Raw genomic sequence first — 24,398 nt, 5'->3', positions numbered from 1 at the left:
ACGTATCATTGTAGTGTCATAGGGTGGGTGTAGTATCTATGGTAGTGTGAATCTGTATTTCACGTCGGTCGTTCTCATGCCCGCTTTCTGTTCCCATTTTTTTAGAGCACGTGGATCGGGGGGAAGGGCCGCATTGCGCTAAAATCCTAATTACGGTTTATACCAAACCACGTACGTGCACTGCTGAGCTTGCCAACTGTGACATCATTACAAACTATCCGTACAGGAAAGATATAGACTCTAGCTTCGTTGGCCGGATAAATCACAAGTTGAGGCACTTCTGCGACATCCGAGTCGGATATTTAGATGGTGTGGTTCTATCATAGACTATAGCTTCGTTGGACTGAGTGATACATCACAAGTTGAGGTACGTCGGCAGTACACTACTTCACTCGATGCACTCGGACGTGCATTGCTCTTAGCTAGCCAGTACGTATTTTTCGACGCCGAGTGTGCCGGTGTGATATTAATGGTTTCTTATCCCTCGATTGTGGAACTATGATACCCTACCCCCTATTGACTTATCTTTATCTATTAAAACTAACAAGACAAGAATATTATTATTAGTTATTAGTAGTACTTTACAGTGACCAGCACTGAAGGTCTGACAGCAACATGTGCTGCAGCCTTTGGATTACCTAACCTAACAAGAACTGCCGGGAAGACTTTAAATGATTACTTAACCTAGCTAACAATAAGGCGAAACAGAAAAGGGCCAAAGAAAGGAAAAAAATCCCTCCTACCCCAGGATTCGAATTGCAGGCCACCCAATGTCTAGTCGAGCGCCACACTCAGTCTCCTCCAGGAGGGACGTATTTTCTTCCTTTAAACCTAAGTATTTTATTATTAGTAGTACTTTACAGTGACCAACACTGAAGGTCTGACAGCAACATGTGCTGCAGCCTTTGGATTACCTAACCTAACAAGAACTGGAAGACTTTAAATGATTACTTAACCTAGCTAACAATAAGGCGAAACAGAAAAGGGCCAAAGAAAGGAAAAAAATCCCTCCTACCTCAGGATTCTATGATCGGGGCTGGAGGGATTTTATATATAAGTTTAATATATAAGTTTCTATGATCGCATTTTTTCAAGCATTCTTTATAGACATGACAAACAAGGGGGTGACATACAGGCACTCACTGTAGGTAGATCTGCAACCACGATCAAAGTCTTTACGGCCAAAATTTTGCTTTGACCTGTGACTAAGAGCCTTTTTCAATTTTTGACCAGTGACTTAGTGACGATATTTCAGTGCTTTTCAATTGTGGCATGGGTTGGAAATTTATACCCTTGACCATTGACTTGGCACGATTTTGGTGGCCTTGACCTTTGACTCGAACTTTGACCGCAGTCGCAGATCCACCTACAGCGAGTGTCTGTGTGTCACCCCCTTGACAACCTTGTACGTTTCATTTTTTTTATGCCCATGTAGTAGATGTTCCAACATACCCCTTCCCCTAACTCTTTAAGTATAAGTAATGTAATTTTTATAAGTAATATAGTACATGTACACCTGTAAATTTTTGTTTTTTAATGGCCGTTAGCCCTGAGCTAGTGGACCATCAGTACTGTACCCTAAAGATTTCACTGATTGTGCATCTGTTATTCTATACCTGTATGCAGTACTGTAAAGTTATAATCAATCAATCACTCATTGGTACAGTGGAACCTCTCTTATCTGGGCGGTCTGGTACATACTACTGTCCGTATCTCAGAAATGTCCGTAACTAAGAATTGCATGCTATTTGCTAAAGTAACTAACTTAAATACAAGTAGTGTTGTTGTTGCTATCAGTTATTGCTAAACAGTTTAGTGGGTAGAGAGGGAAGGCACTACTGTAACAGAGCATTCATGGTCACTCCCCTGGACTGTAAAAATGCATTATCACCTAGCAACCAAGTTGTAGTTATTATTAGTAGAATAAACAAGCCACCAAACAGGTAAACAGCAACCTTTAGGCTCCCTCCTTGTGCTTTATCTAAACACTTCATTATGGTCAATAAACTACAAGCCATGTGACTAATTTGGGCTGTACAGACAATGGAGGTGCCTGGATAATAGAGGTCAGGATAAGGGAGGTTCCACTGTATTCTCTTGCTGCCATTTTGAAAATAGCCATTGGGATTACGTGCCTAAAAAAATTTACTGATTTTAGTGGAATTCCGCATTTTTACCAACATGGTAAGGTCAAAACGCGCGAGAAACCCACTAAAAATTGGCTTAGAAAACATGGTGTCTGTTTATATAGGCCTACGGAAACTAGAGCAAAGCCATTCTAAACTAAGTTACTCATACGGCACTATTCTCAAAGTGGGTCTCCTTAACTTTTTTCTTCAAACTGAATGGCCCACTCTAGGGCAACAACTCTTCATACAATTCCCTCGAATTACTGAAGTATTATTCATGTACACAATGTTCCAGACTGTTTTTTTGTGCTTAGACTAATTAGTTTAAGGTGAATTCCCATAGTCTTGGCAATGGGTGAATCCCACAATACATTACGCATTGGGAAAAATGACAAACCGGGGTCAGAAACTGTGCTGGGCCCACGTATCTGCTGTAGCTATAGTCTTGAAAATAAGGTGGAGTATTCCTTAGAGGTATGTGAGTAATTAGCAGACCATTTTTGTGAGTACCACTACATTATGTTGTGGACGCTTTGAAAATACACAAAAGTCATTGTTTTTATACCATTTTAAGCATTTTACATATTTTTGGGCGTGTCCCTTTCACTATTAATGTTTTGATTATTAACCAAATAAATTCAATATGGTTTGATACTAAAGGTTGCAACTACTAGTGTCTGATAAATTGACTACTTGTCCCTAGTCTTGCATAACCAGACCTTTTTTTTCTTCTTACTTTTGTTTGTAGAAAAGGTAGTCTGTCACATTTAATGTTCAAATCAGGTTGGCCCCAACATGCTTTAGCATCTGTCTTGTTTTAAAGGAATTTTTTGCTAATAATGACAGACTTTACTGATAGCTTCAGACAAGTGTAACTTGATAATGACTGAGGCTACAGCTTGATTTTTCATGCTAGGCATTGCTTCAACCTGACAGGCATCTATTGGCATATCACAGTACCTGTATAATATTAGTAATAATACATGTCCTCCTTTGTGTCCTAGTACTTTTTGCTGATAATGCATATGTTGATTTGTGGTTCTGTGTGGCTGGCTATCATGCTTATCACTTGTATTTCCCAATTCCCATACTGACTGGATTGATTGCAAAGACACTTTCAGTAACTGGTTGTTGGAGCACACATTCAGTTTCTATTGCATGCCTGGTGCCATTCTTTCTTTTGATGCAGTATGTGTGGGTTCATTAGTCATTATTATGTTAGTAAAGAAGTAAACAAACAAGTATGGAATTTTAGGTTGGATTAGGGATCAAAGAAAAAAAGTAGTGAAACAAGAGAGGGTGCCTGTACCTGCAAGTATACTAATGGACATTTGATCCCTAATTCAGTCATGGTTGTAGAATGACTTAGGGATTAAATGTAGTGTATCTGCAGGTAGCTATAGGCAACCTCTCTTTCCAACAATGATTTTGAAGATAGCTTTTAAAGGTACAGCTAGCAGTCTGGTACTCGAGCTCATCAATAAATTATTTTAGAATATTAGAAGTGGAGGCAAGTTCATGTACTTGAGTTGTACTGTACCAGTTATATGAGCTAAGTGATGTACTGATCTTGCCACATTTTGTGGTATAAATTCATGTTCTGTTGAACCATTTGTTGTTTGGCACTTGGCACCATCTAAAAGTGCAGATCCACAACATTACAATGAGTCAAAGCAAAGGTAAAAAATGCTAGGTCACTGGTATACTGCAAAGCATAATGTATAGGTCATGGTAATGTTTTATGTAGTCAAGACTTTGGCCATGGTTGCAGATTTACAGTACCTACAACCCACACATATGTGACATCCCTTTATCTACCTAATCCCTGACTGGAAGCTGGATCAAGACACAGTTATGTGTCATGTAGCCAAAAAAGCTGGCATGCCACACCATGAGGAAAATACAAAATGCGATTTTCATGCATATGTATAGCTCCATGCTCCCTTTTCAAATTGGAATCATTTTTATATTGCAAATTTCAGTACCCAACATAGCAAATTTGAGCAAGATCACCTAACACAATCGTGAAATACGAGCCTTCAAAATTCAGCTTAATTTTACTTTTGTTAACTTCTCTAGTATTCCATTGAATCAAAGCCGATATTAATGTAGTTTGTTGTCTTGACAACAAACACAAGTTAACAGGCTAGTTTCTGTGGGAGGAGATCTGTTGGTTGCATGTATATCACATGCCTACACACTCATTATTGCCATCTAGTATGGATGGCTGTCATAATCTAATTTAAATCACTATCATATAGCTTCAGATCAGGTATTGTGCATCATTACTATTCTTTGTTATTACACTACCGTTTGGTGCTCAACAGAGCTGCTGCCTTGCAATATCTCTTCAAACATCATTACCAGAAACAGATGACATAAAATGGCCCACTATTCTCAGCTGGGCAATTCTCTCCCTTGACAATTCTCTCCCTTGACAAGAACGCAACTATCCTCTATTTTAAGATGCCTATTGCGAGATTTGGCTACAATCCAAACCTTTATTGTACACATAGCTTTAGGATTGGAGCAGCCACAACTGCAGCAGCAGCAGCAGCAGGCTTCCCACGATCGCTCGTCAAGACCCTGGGTCGGTGGAACAGTGATGCCTACATGAGTTATGTCCAGGTTCCAACAACAACACTGAGGCAAGTACCATTAATTCTCGCAAGATCAAATATCACTGGCGAGTATCCCACCTGGAACCCTGATGATCATTAGCTGTCATACCAACATTCATATGCAGTCACTGATGAATGTAACACACTGTCGTAACATACGCACCAGTCTACTCACTCATTTTCACACCTAAATATATATATAATGTATCTTAATTCTAATCACTGTCAGTAGTATCGATTTCACTTTAAATAAACAATACAGTTTTTCTTAGTGTGTAATCCAAAACAATAACTTATCCACATATTTATGCATTCTCATCATTGTTTGTGTTCCATGTCAGTGCATCCACTGCGATCATAGTCTTTCTGGTCACATTAGTGGATTCTAGACCAAGGGTAATGAGTATTATAGATCATACAATTTATTACTATTTTTTCTGTGCTTGTATCAGGGGCGGCGGAACTGGGTAGGCAGGGTAGGCATTTGCCTACCCAACTTTTAGTGGTAGCTATTGAGCCATGTTCGAAGTCCACAGAAAGCAGTCTGGTTGCTCTGGTTTTCCAGGATCACTTTTGGATATTGTGCCATGTGTGTGCTTCCATTAGTATCACAACTATGTTGTATTATAATTGGATCATTTATAATGTCGTACAGAGTCATGCAAAACATAATATTGTTACATGATGTGGAGGTTATGCTTTAACTATGATGTACCCTAGTGACTTAAATCAGCTAACCTGTAAAGTCTCATGCATTTGTATGCGATAGATTGTATATTTTGTCTCAACACCATAACGGTTAATCCAAATAATACTATAATACCAAAACTTCTGGGGAAATTGGGCGCAAAAATTGCTTGCCATGCCAATAGGATAAAATCAGTTTAACACAAAGGTGTGTGTTTTATCATTGTCATGTTCATTCACTTGCCATGGTGTTCATAGGCATAGCCATGGCATAAGTTGTGGTGTCTGTTTATGTTACAAGTGCTATTGTGGGTATATGCTTGCCCTGTAGAAATGTAGTAGTTGCTATATTTGTCATGGCCGAAGTTTCATTGTGATCAATGTTTGTTGTGTATGGATGTTTGTGCTGTATAAATGTTACATTTGTTGTGACCGATACTTGTTGCGACTGTTCATGCGTATGTATGTGGTGCTTGTGGACACTGATGTTGAGTTGCAACCAATGTCTTGTATCGATGTTTGTCCCATATGTATGTTGCATTCATTCATTTCATTGCGACCGATACTTGTTGTGACCAATATTAGTTGTGACTGATTGTGGTATATGAATACAGTGATTGTTGTGACTGTTGCGCTTAATGTTTGTATGTTTGATGTATGTATGTTATGTGTGTGGTGACTGATACTTGTAGCAACCAATATTTGTTGCGACCAATATTGTTGCGTATGAATGTTGTGATTGTTGCGGCCATGTTTTTCTGTGGGTATCAATGTGTTGTGCATTTATGTCATGTCCAGCCCTGATTTATTTGTCAGGTAAATATGAATTACATGGTGTGTGCCTGCAAACAAGTGACAAGTGTTGTGTTGTCTGTAGTGATTGAGTATTATGCTATCAAATGACAATGGTAATACACACTACCTATCTTGCCCAACTATCCCGCCTTAGTTGTCCTCATCCCCCCCCCCCCCCAAAGAGTTGTATTTGTGTCAAAGTCTGTATACCTGTGATGCTTGCACTGTTAGTTTAAGTGTAGCGTCTTTATGTATTGTCACCATGTGTGGTACTGTCTATAGAGCTTGGTGCGGTGGAAGGGTGGTTTGTGTAGGAAAGCATGCCGTAATGTGCTGTGGTACTTGTATTTGGTCATAATAGCATGTTAATAGCCATTTTGGTGCTGACCAGTGGGGTAGTACACTACGATTAAGAACTAATTGCATCAACAGTCATCATAATAAGTGCTTTGCTAATACACCTTGTGACAACAGGCTGAAAATCATATATATTCTAGCATAAAGGTGAAGGATTTGCTTTGTTAAAAATTGAGCAACTGCAACTTGTCGAATTTTGCATGAAAAATCAAGATATTCTAGTAGAACAAGTCACTGCTAAATCCTAATAGACCAGTAGTACAATCATGCATGCCTAACTTGGAAGGAATTTACAAAAGCACTATTACAAATGAATACAACACTATAATACAACTTTATATAGCCATAGCCATGAACAAGCAAGCACACATTATAGAGAAATTATCAGTATTAGCTAACAAAGATCTTTGGCTTTGGTATCAGGTCAGTAGGTATTTTTCTGCATTGGTTTATCTTATATCATTGACATTAATTCAATTTAATTGCATATGAACAATGATTTGCATAAAACAAACCAACAAACCTCATATAAAGCCAGTTTATTGTTGGCTTTGGGGGTATATATTTAAAATACCAATAGAAGTGAAATTTATGCAAGCATAGCCAGGCTGTATAAAAGTATGCAGCCTTTTTGTACAGCTTGGCTGTTTTGTATGGATTATAATCATGTCAAACAGGCATATGATACTTTTGTTTGTTTTTGTTTTCAGTGACAATATGGCATTTGTCATACCCAGCCCAATTGGAGGATATGAGCATAAGTTTGTCAGTACTCTACCAGATTCCCTGGTCTGTAAGCTCTGCATTCATCCCTGTCGAAATCCATATTTGAGTGGATGCTGTGGGCACAACTTTTGCAAGTCTTGTTTGGACAATGCCAGGAGAGCTTCTGTCGACTGTCCATATTGTCAAAATAAGGAGTTCACCACTTTCCTCAACAAGCTAAGTGATCGAGAGATTAGGAGTCTTCACGTGATGTGTACTAACAAAGAAAGAGGTTGTGAGTGGCAGGGTGAACTGAATGACATTAACAATCACCTTGGAAACAGTGATGGTTGTCAGTTTGAAGATGTGAAGTGTTCCAATGAATGTGGGAAGATGTTACAACGACAACATCTGGCCATTCATGTTGACACTGAGTGTCCATGTTATAAGGTTGACTGTCAGTACTGCCAAATCAGAGGTGACCACTGGTTTATTGAGGGAGAACACAAGGAACAATGTCCCAAGTTTCCCTTACCTTGTCCAAATAATTGTATAGATAATTGTTCTTCAAGTCGGAGACGTAAAAGACGTGCAAAACCATATCCCAGTACAGAGGTCAAATATGTCCCACGTGAAGACATGGAATCACACAAGAAGGAGTGTCCTCTAGAGAGTGTTGAATGTTCTCTTAGATGCAGTAAGAGTCTCCAACGTCAATTTCTGACTAGTCATGTTCAGACCAAGTGTCCACGTCGTAAAGTTGACTGTCACTACTGCCACATTGCAGGAGAACACCAGTATATTGACGGAGAGCACAAGGAATTGTGTCCCAAGCTTCCCCTACTTTGTCCCAACGAGTGTGAGGTAAGGAGTGTCTGTCGTGAAGACATGGAAGCACACATGACAGAGTGTCCTCTTGAGATGGTCCAGTGTGAGTATCACAATGTGGGATGTGAGGAGAGGATGACACGTAAGGACCTGGAGAAACATGAGGAGGAGAATATCAGAGAGCATTTGACAATGACCAAATCTGAATTATCTGGTACTAAGTCTCAACTTGCTACTGCTTTGAAGCAGATTGACACACTTATGATTACAACACAGGCACTTATTTCACAGAAACACACTATGACCAGCAGTGATGCATTTGTTTCAGTAGCAGTACGTTCAGTCAAGCTATCTGCTATTGCTTCAAGGATAAAGTCAGGTGATCAGAATTGTCCAATAATTGTAAAGGTCACTGAATTTAGTACAAAGAAGAATAATGAGATACAATGGTATAGTGACTCCTTCTTTTCCCACGAAAAGGGATATAAGATGTGTCTACGTGTTGATGCTGCTGGTGATGTCGATACTAACCTATCAGTGTTCCTGTTCATTATGAAGAGTCCACATGATGATGAGTTAACATGGCCACTGAGAGGAAAATTTAATTTGAAGCTGCTGAACCAGATCAGTGACACTGAGCACCATTCCAAGACTATGGACTATCTCCTTGATAAAGTCCCAGATCAGTACGCTGGTAGAGTCACAGATAGTGACAGAGCTAAAAATGGTTGGGGATATACACAGTTCATTTCCCATAAAGAACTCCACAAAGTCACACCCTTATGCCAATATCTCAAAGATGATTGTATTTTTCTCCAAGTAAGCAAACTGTAGGCATACTTACATTTGGAACTACATTGTACAACATACAGTGTAGCTCAGCCTTAGGAACCACGTTTAGTTTACTATAGTATATACCATCAATAAATATTTAGGGAGTTTCCAAGACCATGCAATACTGAGTTATTATACTGATGCAAGAGAAAACTGCATTATACAGCATGTGCAGAATTTGGGTAATTACTTCAAAAAAAGTAACTAGTTGCTCATTTTCTTCTTCCCATGTAAATTAGTTACAGCTATAGTTACTTCCGTAACTAAGTTACTAGTTACTTTCATAATATGCTTGTTTATTAACTTGCTTGTACCACTCAAATATTATACCTTACCAAGGGAAGTATAGAACTATGCAAAATTTACTTCTCCAATGCTTACAAGCAAAGTGGCCTTATCAGCTCAGTTTCAACCATTATTCTGTTTGTTACACAGCATGAATCATGGAGTACAGAAGCAGAATGTATCTATTTAATTTTGCTGTAGCATGTATCGTACAAAATTGCAGCATGGTCACTAGCAACCATGTACCTATTGTAACTTTTTGGACATTTGTGTGAGGTTTAATTACAAGGGATGCATGCATAGTTTCTTTAAAAGTAATATGTTATGTGACTTAGTTACAAAAGTAATTAGTTATATAATTAGGGATACGTATGTACCTACAAAAACATGCACTTTGATGTTCTGCAATACTCAGGAGTCAGGGATACACCATGTACACTCAATAAATAGTCATTATTAGACAGGAGGTCTATTCATCTCCATGGTCAAAATACTGCAGGTTGATTATAATTATTATGTAGCTCACACTCAGTTTTGTGTGGTACGTAGATCTGATATGTAAATTTCTTTCCCCAATGGAAATGGAAAGCTTGAAAATTCTATGTATCTGTGTACGTCCTTCTCAGTAAAATTCAACTGTTACATGATTTCTACCAGCTGACTAGACACTTGACCGCTCTGTTAGAGAATCTTGAAAACTTTTTTTTATAACAGGACTCATGCTTCTTCTCTAGATACTCTCCTGAAGAAGAGTGTAGGTTTCATCTTTCTATTATATTGTTACAATAGCTGTGTTGTGCTGCATGCTGTTAGCGATGTCAAAAAACTCACTTTAAGAAACAAAAAAAGTCTAGGTGTGATACCTAGCTGCCTGTGATTCTAAATATCTCAGATGAGTGTTTATATCTTCCTCCAAGTTAACAAACTGTAACATAGTTATGCATTGGACAGTGTTTGTGCTATTAGCACGGGCCCAGCTGGGTACAAGACTACAGAACTTTGTTGCTGAGGTACCCGTGTGCGGGCATCAAGTTGCCCTTAAGCTGTTCTGTATGCTTATTTAATCCTTAGAATTTCTTTAACTGAATCAACATTGAGTATAGACAAGGTATTACATTATTTTTCGTATATATTCTAGAAGATTATTATACAAGTTACACTCTGTAGTAAAAAGGTTAATTATGGTTTTATTTGTGAACGGTTTTATTTTGTTAAAAATTATTTAACAGGACACTTTTTGCTACAAAGTGGTGAAAGTCAGACTACTGTTCAATCTAAGTAAAGCAGTCAGCTTATTCCACTACTAAGTCATCATGGCACATGTATATGTATAGAGCCTGTAACAAGGATAACTGCACCCAACTGGGCCTACTCCTCAAGATTGCTGTTTCTTTGATAAAAACCAACTCATACATGGATACTAGAATGATGACTGGTATCCAATCAAATTGTAGTGGGTTATGAAAAATATGTTCTCCTAGCAGAAACTCCTTGCAATCATTTATAGCATATAAAGGAACACTTTGGTGGGGATAAACTTTGGCAAATGGCCAGCTAAATATTGCATTTGGCAAAATAAACTTGGCAAATTGAAACTCAATATTTAGCTATGAAGATGCTAATCTGAGGTGCTACAAGCAATTGGTGGGTTAAACTTTGGTGAATTTGTAGCAAATTACCAAATTCTCCAAAGTTTTCCCCCACCAAAGTTTCTATACGATAAGTGCATAACCAGAGTTTATGGATGGATTTTTCTGAGACAGTGTAGTATATACTCATGTAGTCAACGAGCCATTATCAGATATTTTACATATCGTGTAGATGGCACTAAATGAAGTTGTTGATAGATGCACTCTAAACTACTGGAGTAAATCCACTGAATGGTTTATCTATTTATTTGTAATGTACAGGACTCAGAATTGAGTATATGGTACATGTAAACATGGTAATTTTGTGAACCATATATATGTAACTTGGCTTGATTTCTTCTGAGCTCTAAAGTTGGCTAGTTCAGATGGTTTAGCATTGATGTTACACTAGCTGTTTGGTTGAAGTTGTTATGCACAAACCTCGTTGAGCGATGTTGGACCATTTGAATTCTGTTTATATCTCCAACTAGATGTGGAGACTAGACAGACAGTTGAAGCATACTCAAATGTAGGGTGGATGTAAGTTGTGTAGCAAGCTGACTTGACGGACGGTTGGCACTGATTTAAGTTTCTTTGCAAGAAGGCTCTAGTTGAATTGACTTTGTTGATTATCTTGTTAATGTGTTCAGACCATGAGAGATTATGTTAGCACTGTCACCATGGATGACTGTCTACTTGGTAATTACATTGTTCTTTTCTCTATTACCTTTAGATGTGCTGTCCTCTGCAGATACTTCGAAAAATGGAGCCAAGCATAGGAGCTCCTTCTATGGGACTAACACTGAAATCAGGCTGATAAATAATATCATTGTAGAAGCCATAATTGTGGTTAAATAAAGTCTGTGGTAACTCTATATAACATTTGTGGTAAATAAATTAGCCTCAGGTCTGTGACAGATCACATTACTCCGCTGCAGCAGATAGTTTCAAATACAGACCTGTCATTAGCTTGATACAGGATCTACTGTAACAGATCTGCCTGTTCCGTATGGTCACGAAGCAAGGTTTTGCTTGCAGAGCAAGGTAGATTTAGTCTTTTTATTTCCACCACTACTAATTTCCCCAGAGACCACATCAATCAGGTAGAATAACAAGGGTACGTACTATAATGACCTCAATAAGGATCACGATGCCATAAAGGTTTTAACATTAAAGGTATGTATATTTTAAATGTTATATCGTTATTAATAAATAGTTTATACAGAAATACATTTGTAAAATCAGTACAGCAGTGACCACATCCACCTCTACGGCAGAGTAGGATCTGGTGATATTAGTCAGTATTGGACACTGATGTGTTTAAAATACATTAAGCCAATCAGAATGTCTTAGGATTATATCATCTACTACATGTGGTAATGGAGAGCTAATAAATTGACAGGTGATCCAAAAATCCTAACCAATATCACCAGACCCTATACCCTAGTGTGGAGGTGTGGTGTGGGTGTGAATAGTCTGTGGGTAAATAGGAGAACATGTTGTAACACCTCCTAAATCAAACATGTTTAAATGACACAACCAAATAGGATAGTACACATACCTTATTAAGGGAAACTCCCTGATGCAATCACTTGAAAACCACAACAAATCTTTTACTTCAGTAGATGTAACTCTACTAGGTGGATCACATGATCAGGACACTGGTGATTATACATTTAGAGTTCTCACATTGTCAAGGTACACATTTTGATTACTTTGCTCTGTAGACATGGTACAATCTGATTGGCTAAAAGTCCCCAATGACATCATTTCAGATGAGCTTCATAGTATACACCCACTTTCTCCATCTGCATAGAAGACACTTGTATGGCTACTCTTCATTATCAACACTTACTGGTCACTTCCTGGTAACAGTGGTTGTCATGACTACATAGTAACAACCACACCATCTCCCCTCCCACACTAATATGTACCAATCAACCTCTCTAGTTAGAATATTATCATATTGTGTAAACAAGTAGTAACCATGGTAATAATGGATTACATCATACAAACACAATAACAATTTAACTGATAACTTGTAGTCTCTTGTTGCCATGCTCCACAACATAAACACTACCAGTAGAATAGTTTATTGCTATACCAGTAATACCCATAAATTCTCCTTGTTGAGATCCCTTCTTTCCAAACTGTTCTATTAACTGATGGGTGGGGCTCCATACTCTAATTTTGTTGTTATCACCACTACAACCAGCTATGATGTGACCATCAGGGCTAACAGTAATGGCCACTGGTCTGTCACATGTTATCCTACTAATAAAACTGCCAGTATGACTGAAGAGACTAATATGATTACCATCAAGGTCACTAACTAACACTCTATTGTCAGTATTAATTGCTATTCTAACAGGACACTGAAATTGTCCAGGGTTGGATCCTTTACTGCCAAATGTAAATGCAAATTTATCATCTTGTTGGAATACCTGGACCCTGTGATTATACCTATCTACAACATACAACATTTTATTACTACTGAAGACTAGTCCCCTAGGACCATTAAACTGGCCATTGTTGTTCCCTCTATTGTTACCAATTATTGATAAGAGTTTTCCTTGTAGGGAATACTTCTTCACTTGATCACTACTAAAGTCGCTAATAGCTATGATGTCATCCTTACTGACTGCTACACCACTAGGACTGACCAATCTGTTGTCACCACTTCCTTGTCCAATCACTGCTAATAAAGCAAAGTTACAGTCCAGCACAATTACACACTTGTTAGTATAATCAGCAATGATGACTTCATTATTAACTCCTATAGCAACATCATGGAGTTGACCAAACTTGTTCCCTCCATAATGAGTCATCACTTGGCAGTGTTCTTCTCTCATCTTGCTGTAGTCTCTCAGTACAACTGATATCCTACAGTAACATGACAGGATCACACGATCTACTGTACATTAATAATACTGGTGACATCACTTCCTGTATGTACAGGAAATGAGATAACATTATAGTGGATAGTTTGAATGATAATCACTTGTATGTTTTGTATGTATGACACATTGTATGGGAAAATAATACATGTATAGCTATTGTATAGTAGTGTGACTGTATAGACTGACTGTGTAGTAGTGTTAATATGTATAGCCATTGTGTAACATTAGTATATACTAACTGAATAAGTATAATACAATCACACCTCACATGTTATCCACAAAACACTCTAATAGAACACACACTATTCCTTACTTGTGAGGACTGCCTGGGATGTGTTGTCCATCAACTACAATTGATATCATGTGATCTCCAAGTGTCCTGGGAGTGAAGGATACTGTGTAGTTTCCACCACTAACATCCTTGACTGGTCCCACTACTATTGATTCTCCAGCTTTGGGACTCAAGGACACTTCTACTTCACTACTCTCGTCATCAACAATGTCACCATTGACATCTCTAAGTGTTATCACTAGTGACGTCTCTTTGTTCATTACTGCCATTGTTGTAGGGAAGGTAACTTCACACTTGCTGGGGTCTAGTGGAAATCCTCCCAACTTAGTCACCTCCTCACAAAGACATTCCACTTCTTTATACTCAACTTCTCTTTGTTCCTTCATTACTGGTTCCAGTCTTGATCTCCTCTTCATTATTATCAGGTGATCTTGTCGTCGCTCCAGTATCTTCCTCCTCCTAACCAGTTCAGTGGTAGTCACTTTGTTCTCTCTTGTCTTCTTCATCAGTTCCAGACAATTCTGTAGCTGTGTCCATAGTAACAACAACCGCTCCAGTTGTAACTAATATTAAAACAGGAACAAAACAACAAAAAAAAAACTGGAGACACATCACTAAATTAATTACTTACTTGGGGAAAAGGTGTAGTCTGCATCACGTTTAGTACGTAGTTTTAAGTTCTACTATATCAAGCTTAAGCCAGTTCTAAATCTGTATGATGTCAGTAATAGAGGAGTAAATATTATAATTGGATTGGTTTAAATTTTCTCTAATGGAGAATGATAGGTGGGAGGGGCTCATCTATTACACAACAACATGTGATATAGTTTGGTATGTAATTTATAAAACCTGTGTCATGTTACTGAGACAATAACAGATACACTGTGATGTAATAAAATATGTAATACTTTGTGTGGGTGGAATATCTACATGCAGTGTCATCAAAAGCTATTAAGAATACATTCAGTATTATTTGTACAAATGCTCGACAACAATGCACAAATCTGACATTTCTTACAAGCTGTACTGGAACTGCAATTCAAACATTCTTTAACAGAACAGTCAGCTGATTTACTCATATATCTCAAATAAATTCCTGTCTTAATTATAAGCCGGAAGGTATCTAGAACATTAGGAAGACATGCCTGGTCTCAAATAGAGGACCGAGCTATTAATGGAGCTAACCCTCTACCGTTGGTAGCTCTACCCATGCTACCATTAGTGCTATCTGAGAAATGAAGGTAAAACGAGTGATCATGTGTGTAGTCTGTATGTGCAAGTCCGTGTGCATGCATGTATCATACAATCATTATACAGTATTATAGTGAACTCTGAATAAATGCACTCTGATACAATACACGTGTTTTCAGTTCTAACTGTGCAGGAAATGGGACAACAGATTACGGGGGCTTCAACTGGAGCAAAACTGTACTTTGTATATAGTAGATTAATTCACAAAACAATAATTATTCCAAACAGTTGTCGTATCTAGTCATAGTTTGATACATCACCACATCTTTGTTGTGTTGTCATGATCATAATTAATAGTTGCTAAACTTGAGGTTCTCATAATCAAGTACAAGACACAGCGTTTGTGTTTTATAGGTGATTCCAGATAAAAGGAATTCAATGGCGTTTTAATTGAGATAGTTTATGAGAGTCCCAGCCTGTAAGCTATTCTTCACTTGGATCTACCTAAAATAAACACCAGTATGTCCCGGTATAAAGGACCTACTGTATTTGTTTACAGGCTGAGTAAATAATTGTTGGAAAGGAAGAGTTGAACAGAGAAATACTGTGCGTGCAATCTGATATGTCAACCTGAAGTCCGATGGCAACATGTTGACATATCAGACAGACCACTCATGTCCATGTTACAACTACAAAAATAATACCTTTAGTGTGTTCTCCCTCTTGTCTGCTTCTTTAGTAATATCTGCTATGACTTGTTCTTCTCGTTCATCAATGACTTTTCTAAGAGCATTAAACACCTCCCTCGTCCTCTCCATGTTGTGCTCCTTTCTGCTCCTAACACGTTGTCTCATCTCCTTTACTACAGACACCGCTCGTTTCATCTCTTCCAGTAAACCCATCACGTGATCCACAGCTTCTCCCAGTCTTCTGGTTTCTTCATCAGTCACATTTGCAGTAGGAGAACACTGGTGTGTTGAGTGACCATGGGAGACACAATCTCTACATAACTCAGTTCCACATTGTCTGCAGAACACGTCAAGTTTTCTTAGCGGATGATCAGGACAATATTCAGAAAGGGGGGTGGTGGAGGGATACTGCAACAAAGCGGCGCACTCTTCGCTACAGTTAATAGCATCTTGAAGTTGGTCTGGATTATTAAAATGTTCCATCAACACTTGACACTTCGCCACGGGAATAAGGAGAGCAGAAGCCATTTTGACCAAACACAGGGTACAACCCCTTTGAGGAAGTAGCTAAGCGCTTCAGAAATGCACTTAAACAAAAGATAAAGAATCGAAGTCTAGAGAAGTGTCTTCAAGACCTTATAGTTGTCAGAAGGATGTTTCTAAAAAGATCAAGATACGTAGACTTTATAGTGGGTTCAAGTAAGGCCATTTTTAGCTTGTAAAAATAAAACTAGCTACTAGTGTAGATCTAACAATCAGTGTGTAGCTTATAGTGAAGCACAACATGTTCAATGCTCCACAGCTATGCCCATATGAAGATGGGCATGTGTACATGTGCTGCATGATGTAAGGTGGCCTACCTGCCCAGTGGCAGCTGTATGCCACTTACTGTATCTGCCTATAATATTGGATGTGCGGATACGGCAGCAAGGGGGTGTCACATAGGTATACATTGTAGGTAGACAATTAATTTTCAGTACTTTTCGACTGAGTTGGAACCCTTGACCATTGACTAGGCACAATTTTGGTGGCTTTGACTGCAGTCACAGATCTACCTACAGTGAGTGCCTGTGTGCCACTCCCTTGAGCAGTTAAAAGAGACTTTCTATTGGGGTGGTAGCTAAATCTTGTTTCGTTTGTGTTTATGTTTTTTTCCCCTTTAATTTGTACTCTGTGTTTGTTTGTTTACAGTACACTTGCAGCCTTGTTCTTTACACAGCTCTACCTATATCCCACCGTAATGTCAAACCTTGAGACTTAGTCTTGATGTCCAGAATATACAACATCATGGTCCCATTTGTACATGTGGACATACTGTACATTAATTACCTCTGAAATCAGTACACATCACTATAAATAAGGATCAAGACCTGTAATCTGTCATGATTCCATCAAACACGACCTGGTGACCAACAACAGTCGCTGCGACCATAGATAGCTAAATGCTGCAACACCAGGCAAATTTGTTTAACCTGTTTACTTGTCACAGAGCTTTCCCCAGCAAAATAAAGTAGAGCGGTAAACATTAACTGTCAATTTGCTACCAACATCAAAATCAATTTGTTAATTATATACATTCTTTTTACCACATCAAAAGAATTTTGAGTAAAGTGGACCACTCTTTAGGGAAGCCCCTGCTTGATGTATAAAATAATTAATAATAATTTTATCAGTGTACCACATGATTGTCTGATCCCTATCCCACTCTTCTTGAGAACAGGCTACTAGTTGGTTGACACTAGAATTGACAGTTTTAACAATTAAACTATGGAACTCAATCCCCTCTTATTGCTACAGTCAACTCCCCCATGCACATGCAATCAGTTTTGTACCCTCTTAGATAATTATCATAACCACACCTGTGCATTACAATCACCTTGCACGTCATACTTCCTTGAGGAACAATTGTAAGATTTATGTCCCTATATAGATTGCTGTGCTGTGCTGCATGCTACTACTACTATTTCAGTCAAATTAAATCACTTCCTGCTAGCAAATTTCAAGTCCTGATGCAATGTACCACTTCGAGTAGGATTACAATGGTTATTCACGGAGCATCTCATTACAGCTAGTACAATATACTAATAAGGATGTTGTGTTAGCATTTAGTCTAGTTTTTTTTGCTCCTTCCAGTCATCACTGGCTCCACGACAACAACAAATTTATAATTAAAGCCACAAGAACAATCAAAGGTGAAGATTATATAGAAATTAGTATGCTACTGAAACTGCCTAACTGCTAAAGAATGAATAAAAGTGGTGGCCTACAGTTTTTAATATCATTGACAACACCTATAGAACAAAGTGTTCTAATTTGCCATTTATTTGTAGTCTTTCCCTTAAACATCACAATGATGTTTCCAACGATATCACTTTTACAGAATGTGATTTTTTTTTTGTTGTTCTAAAATCTTTATTTACCAGCTAGCTTTTTTTGTCTTACTGGGTGATGATGATGATGCACAGAGGCAATTACAAAGTAAAGAATATTGTCTACCCAAGAAAGAAATGAAATGGTCTACCTTCCAAATAAAAAGAAAGTTTAAGTACGTTTGAATTTTGCATGATGCCGGTACATCATAAATAATATACTGTAGCTGTACAAAGTCTTAATGTCATTTCTTTCATGCAATTATTTGTGTTGAACATGTAGGTCTAGAAATTTGCTTTAAAGAATAGTTTATAATTGATTTTATTCCTTCCATGGTTTTTGGGAATATTATAACTAGATTAAGGAATTTGTATATTATAGCACTCATTGTTTTCTTCCAGAAGATGATAGACTATTAAGTCGTTCTGTATATACACTCAATTTATGACTTCCAAGTTGTGACTACATGGGCAGGTGAAAACAGGACATGTGAGCACATAAAATGTATGTACTTTTTCAAACTTAACTCAAAATTTTTTATGTCACTGTGCTATGCAAGCTGAGGATACAATTTTCAGTGATAGCCATATCATATAAAGCTGACCATGCATATACGTATGTGACTGGGCCAGAAAAAATAGTGCATGTGGGCACAAACTACACTCCACCACGCAACTCTGGTCATATCTCAGTACAGTACATTTTTCATTAGAAAATGCAATTTTAAATGGGAATGAAACTAACTTGTATACGATTGCAGCTAAATTAATCTTATCTTATAAAGATTCAGTTTTTATTTAAACTGATATGTAACTATATATTATTTTGGTCACTACAATATCTGACCAGCTAAAATATTGATCATGACATTTGTGACTTAGGTATGTATTGAAAATATCTTATGCTATCCATGAAATCATGCATGATTCTAGTAAATTTTAATGTTCAAAATCTCAGCAGCTGGGGACTGCACCCCTAGACCCTTGCACCTATACAGTGTAACTCACTACCAAATCTGAAAACCAGGATATGTTTCTTCTAAGGTGATGAATACACAGTCGTAGAACACCACAAAATGTACAGTAGAACATATACTTATCAGAAGGTCAATATTGACAAAGATGTAAGGTTAGTATAAAGGAGCTGGTTCATTAGTTTTAGCAACATTTTCTGAGCTCATATATCCACCATCCCCAACCACATAATGTTGTTTATGCTAGATGGATTAGTTTAATGTGTGGGGAAAACAAAAACATAATCTCACACTGCAATCATAAAGATGAAGACACCAGATTAATATAGCAAGGATAAAAGACAATAAGTCTGTATAGAATGGTTCGCTAACATGTTGGATGAATTAGAGGAATGACAGATCTCAACTACTAGCTGATGGGTACATATACACTGTAATCAAGATCATAAAATTTACCAGTATTCTGTGCATGTAATAACTGGTTGTGACACAGTAAAAAGTGGAGCTGGTTAGCATATCAAAAAATTACATTAGGTCTTGGCTGATCACCCTTTCAAGATCTTAACATACAGCAGATATTACTCCAATGTGACTGTCAACAAGGCCAGTAATGTTTTGCCATAACACCTGACACGTAGTACTTACACAACACATGTAATGGGCAGTGTATTAGGCTGGAATTTGAGCAAGCTGCTGCTGGTGATTCCATCATTACCACAAGACTACTCTGAGGCTATATAAGACATCAGTATTATAGTTGCAATTATGTGCAAATTAAATTATGGAAGGCTGTGTGACTATCAGGTAACCTACTAGCTTTCCCAGAACTGTGCAATTGTACATGTAATGCAACACTACAGTATTGTAACTGCATTCGGGGTAGTGGAATAGGTTAATGAAGGGAGATCACTGTACATTGATGTGTAACATACAACCAAGAGTTTTCTATATTATTAACTCTTGATACAACCAACATGCATCAATATGCAGGCATGCCCTAAGCCCTAAGATTATCATTGTTTTGTTACAAGCAGTAATTAAATTCCCTTCCTGCTGGTGGGCAACAATGGAAAAGATATACATTTTGACTGTTCTATTAGAGTAGTCAACTCTCTATTAGGATATTATAATTATTATACAATACATATTAATAAATTATGATTTCTTTAAAATGATAACCATTTCTTTTATTTTGTGAGTGTGTATTTGAGACCTCAAGAGGGCTCCTAGGCTTAGAAAACTTTCACAGGTACCAACAAAATTATATATTATTATGAACTCTTGACTCTGTTCCAAAATAATTTTTTCCAAATTGATTTGTTCTGAAATGATTATTCGACTATTCGGTTGGTATGGCACTAATCAATTTGTTAGCACACTATTTGAATAATCGTTAGCACTTTGTACATTGTAATCAGATGGAAAAGCCTGTCTTGAAACTTAAGATTGTGACTGAAGTGATATATCTATGCTGTAAAAATGAATAGCTTATAGGCTTTACCTTGCTAAGGTTTCAGTACTTATTCAATATAAGATTAAAGGATAATCGAATATTAGGCTGTTTTGTTCACAACTATTCGAATAGTAAAAATTGCTATTCGTTTCAGCACTATATCAAACATGTGTAAAATGTTTACTTCCTTTCTGTAAACTGTCTCTTTGTCTGCTGTGTACCACCACCATATTATACCGTACCTAAAATTAAATACACCATGTGTGTTTGTTATACAGAAGCAATATGAACACGTGTTTGTAAAAAACAATAAATATATGTTTACTTTTTGTTTTAGCAGCTAATTCCTGCAAGTGGACTGACTTACAGTACTCTGTTTTATTTAAAGGTGTAATTAGTGAACTAAATTCCAGGCTTGTCAACTCTCGACTTATGACGCCTATCGTTGCTGTTGTTAAATTGATGTTGCTATAAATTGCTTCTAAGTTGCAAGTATTACTTTCAAGGTTTTTTGGTCTAGTTGCATGTAAACAGCAGTGCGTGACTGGATAGTTGTTTCTGTTGACGCATTTGCAACTTCAAGAATAGGTCCCTGTCAGCTTTTCTTTGTGGTGCACCCAATGGTGACTGGAAGGAGCAAGCCACACCAAACAGTAGAACTATATAGACTAGCTGAATTTACGCATTTCAATCCAGTATAGCTTGGGAAGGTCAAAAGCTACAAATTTGAAATTTTTACAATGAATGCTGCAGCCAACCATTGTGTTTAACCCATAGCAAATTAGCTACTGATATAACTGTGATTTTGAGCAACTTTTTCGTGATAGTATCTGTAACACAGACACACCACCATGAGTGGATGGTGAGTGGTCAATTGGTATATCAACAGAAAATGGCCAATTACAAGCAGGTCATATGGAGTCACCAGCCTAAATAAAGGGCTCTATAGTCCACTCTAAGTGTAAGAAATATGCATGTAGAAATCATCTGAGCTACTATCCAAGGGTGCCATGCCTCTAGCCTTGTGTTTCAGCTGGCCAGTGGCAGTTCAAGGTACCACAGGCTGGCACATTTCTCTAGAAATCCACTTATGAAAGCAGCCCAAGCAAATCAGTGGCATAACTGCTGTGTGAATGTGTGTAGTACATTGAAATGTGTAGTACATTTAGGCTCTCCATTAATGGTGAAATGTCAAGCTCAACAGTGTGTGTAGTAGATTGATAATTTTCAAAATTTAGTCACACATTTGGTCATGGAGGTTTGCACTCTCTCACACAAATGTATATATTTTATCTTCCTCTAAGTTAGCGAACTGTAACATAGTTAGTTACACATGGGAATTACGTCATACACTGTACGTACCTTTAACTCTAAGACCACATGTATATACACCATTAGTAGAGTGATGATAATTATGTCAGCTGCATAATACGTACCTCTAGTGGGGCTCTAGCCATAAAAACATGCACTGAAAAAATTAAATGGAACACTTTGAATAGCATAAGCATCAAACTCAGGAATACCACTGCTAAAGAATGAATCAAAAAAATAAATTAATGATGGTCTACAGTTTTTAACATCAACACCTAGAATCACGTGTTCTGATTTGCCATTCATTTGCAGTACATCACAATGATGTTTACAACAATATCACTTTTACAGAAAGTGATTCATTTTTTGTTGTCCTAAAATCTTTATTTACCAGTTAGTCTTAGGTACAACTGCATGATGATGTTGCAAAGAGGCAAATACGAAGTGAAGAATATTGTCCACTCGAGAAAGAAAAGAAAAGCTCCACCTTCCAATTGAAAGAGAATTTATGTACATTTGAATTTTGCAATAATATGAAACCTTTTCTTAAGTCCAACAATTATTTGTGTTGAACATGCACGTAGCTAAGTCTTGAACTTTGCTTTTAATAGTTTTCTTCCTTCCATAGTGTTTGAGAATAATGTAACTAGATTAAAATGTTCTAGAATTTGTGTATCATATATAGCATTCATTGTTTTCTCTCTGAAGATGATGTTTAAATTTTGTTTTATGGTGCTGTACACTCAAATTATGGCTTCCACAATAACATTTGTGACTGGGCAGATAGCTGACGAAAACAGGACATATGGGTACTAGAAGTTTACCTACTTTTCAAACTTTCATAACTCGAAACTTTTAATGCTACTATGTTACAAGCCAGGGATATTTTCAGTGAAAGCCATATAGAGCAAAAGCCTCCACCTTTAAAAGTTCAGCATCTTAATGGTACTATATATGGTATCCATAACTACTTACAAATCTTGTTTAAGGTACGTAAGCATGTTGTTAGATAAATTTATATTCATCAATTTCACACTATGAAAAGAATACTGAAACCAAATTTTCATAAACTGTTACCAAGCAATAACTTTGTACCTATGACCTTTCATTGAAGGCAATAACGATGCACAAACTCAAAGCACAACACAGTTATGTTACTGAGTTCTTACCCTGTGTATACTTACACACATGTCTATTATCCAACCACTTCGATAGTACATCTACATTGATAACATAAGAGAAGTGAGTGATGTTTGGGCTAAGTGTATTATGCATTATGCTTACATATATTGATGTAGTATACAAAATGTTGGTGATTTGTTTAACTGCTCTTCTATTCTTACCTACTACAACTGGTACAGTTTACACTGTGTTACCTGATGATCACTACTATCCTAACACTACATGTCATCATTGTCATAACCTACAACACTATTTGCTCAATGCCATTAAATACTTCGCCTCTAACACTCAACTACTCTTCCTACCAGGACTACATCACCTTCACACTGATCTCATCATACAAAATGTTCACAACATTTCACTCATTGGAAATAGTACAACTAATGTACCAGGTGCAACACCAGATGTATCTATTAGGTGTACACATAACAGGGGTATTGTATTTGTGAATGTTTCCAACTTAAAAGTTACCAATATGAAAATAAATGATTGCATGAGTCAGTATCGTGATGATACAATGTCAGAAATCTATGCAGGAGGAACAGTTATGATCATGCAATGCACTGATGTTGTCTTACAATGGCTACATATTTATTCACTTAAAGATCATTTTCCAGTTATAACCTCACTGATGACGGTAAACTTATTAGGAAATTCATATTTCAGTCATATCACATGCAGTGGAATGATATATTTACTTTACAATAACTCAAGAGAAGAAGTAAACAAATCATTTCTGCTAATAGACCATTATCACCAGAAGATTCACAATTATGTTTTGTTACAGTCACTAATACTGTATGTTCACCTAACATCCTACATGGTAGTTCTTCAGTTGTCAGACATCAAAGTTGTTAAGGAAGAATGTGAAGACTGCCAATTTTATTTTTCTGTAGACGCAAGTGCCATCAATTTGACTTCTATATTCTTCGAAAATTTCCATTTTGTTTATAACCACAAAGCTGCGGCATTGCTGCAATTAAAGAATTCAAGAGTTTGGTTTAAGAAATGTCAATTCTCAAACAATACAATAATGAAAGGACTAATAACTATGAACAACACTGTTGCAAGCTTTTCACACTGCGTCTTCTTAAACAATAGCAACACAAAAGCACTACAGATTAAATTTGGATTGATAAAATTAAACAGTGTTGAGTTTTCTTATAAT

The 24,398-nt window shown here is 37.2% G+C and overlaps 2 protein-coding genes across 4 annotated transcripts; one reads left to right on the top strand and one right to left on the bottom strand.

The window, feature by feature from the left end:
- Positions 1–173: 173 nt before the first annotated feature.
- On the top strand, positions 174–12,129 carry LOC136268019 (TNF receptor-associated factor 4-like). The gene is made up of 3 exons (XM_066063250.1): positions 174–367; positions 7,300–8,941; positions 11,603–12,129. Exons 2-3 carry the CDS (start codon positions 7,307–7,309, stop codon positions 11,684–11,686), a joined length of 1,719 nt encoding a protein of 572 aa, XP_065919322.1. The 5' UTR covers positions 174–367; positions 7,300–7,306; the 3' UTR covers positions 11,687–12,129.
- On the bottom strand, positions 11,996–16,499 carry LOC136267976 (tripartite motif-containing protein 2-like). 3 transcript variants are annotated; one of them, XM_066063215.1, is made up of 6 exons: positions 15,957–16,499; positions 14,083–14,624; positions 12,725–13,752; positions 12,559–12,677; positions 12,431–12,505; positions 11,996–12,380 (listed from the first exon to the last, which is right to left on the bottom strand). In XM_066063215.1, the coding sequence occupies exons 1-3, from the start codon at positions 16,467–16,469 to the stop codon at positions 12,897–12,899; spliced, it is 1,911 nt and encodes a 636-aa protein (XP_065919287.1). In that variant the 5' UTR covers positions 16,470–16,499; the 3' UTR covers positions 11,996–12,380; positions 12,431–12,505; positions 12,559–12,677; positions 12,725–12,896. The 3 variants fall into 3 exon arrangements, with proteins under 3 accessions (XP_065919287.1, XP_065919279.1, XP_065919275.1); XM_066063207.1 differs by having other exon boundaries at positions 11,997–12,380; positions 12,431–12,502; XM_066063203.1 differs by having other exon boundaries at positions 11,997–12,380; positions 12,431–12,530; positions 12,585–12,677.
- Positions 16,500–24,398: the final 7,899 nt, after the last annotated feature.

The sequence above is a fragment of the Dysidea avara genome, chromosome 1, assembly GCF_963678975.1.
Source record: "Dysidea avara chromosome 1, odDysAvar1.4, whole genome shotgun sequence".
Taxonomy (NCBI): domain Eukaryota; kingdom Metazoa; phylum Porifera; class Demospongiae; order Dictyoceratida; family Dysideidae; genus Dysidea; species Dysidea avara.
Note: the sequence above shows the minus strand (reverse complement) of the source record. Positions and strands in the feature narration are given on the sequence as shown.

What these genes read in the sequence shown, in the direction of transcription:
- LOC136268019 (XM_066063250.1), top strand. Translation starts at nt 7,307, where the DNA reads ATGGCATTTGTCATACCCAGCCCAATTGGAGGATATGAGCATAAGTTT. An exon ending in ATGATTGTATTTTTCTCCAA is followed by an intron (nt 8,942 to 11,602) that starts GTAAGCAAACTG and finishes TATTACCTTTAG; the next exon opens with ATGTGCTGTCCTCTGCAGAT.
- LOC136267976 (XM_066063215.1), bottom strand. Translation starts at nt 16,469, where the DNA reads ATGGCTTCTGCTCTCCTTATTCCCGTGGCGAAGTGTCAAGTGTTGATG. An exon ending in AGAGGGAGAACACACTAAAG is followed by an intron (nt 14,625 to 15,956) that starts GTATTATTTTTG and finishes TTTTAATATTAG; the next exon opens with TTACAACTGGAGCGGTTGTT. An exon ending in ATCCCAGGCAGTCCTCACAA is followed by an intron (nt 13,753 to 14,082) that starts GTAAGGAATAGT and finishes ATGTTACTGTAG; the next exon opens with GATATCAGTTGTACTGAGAG.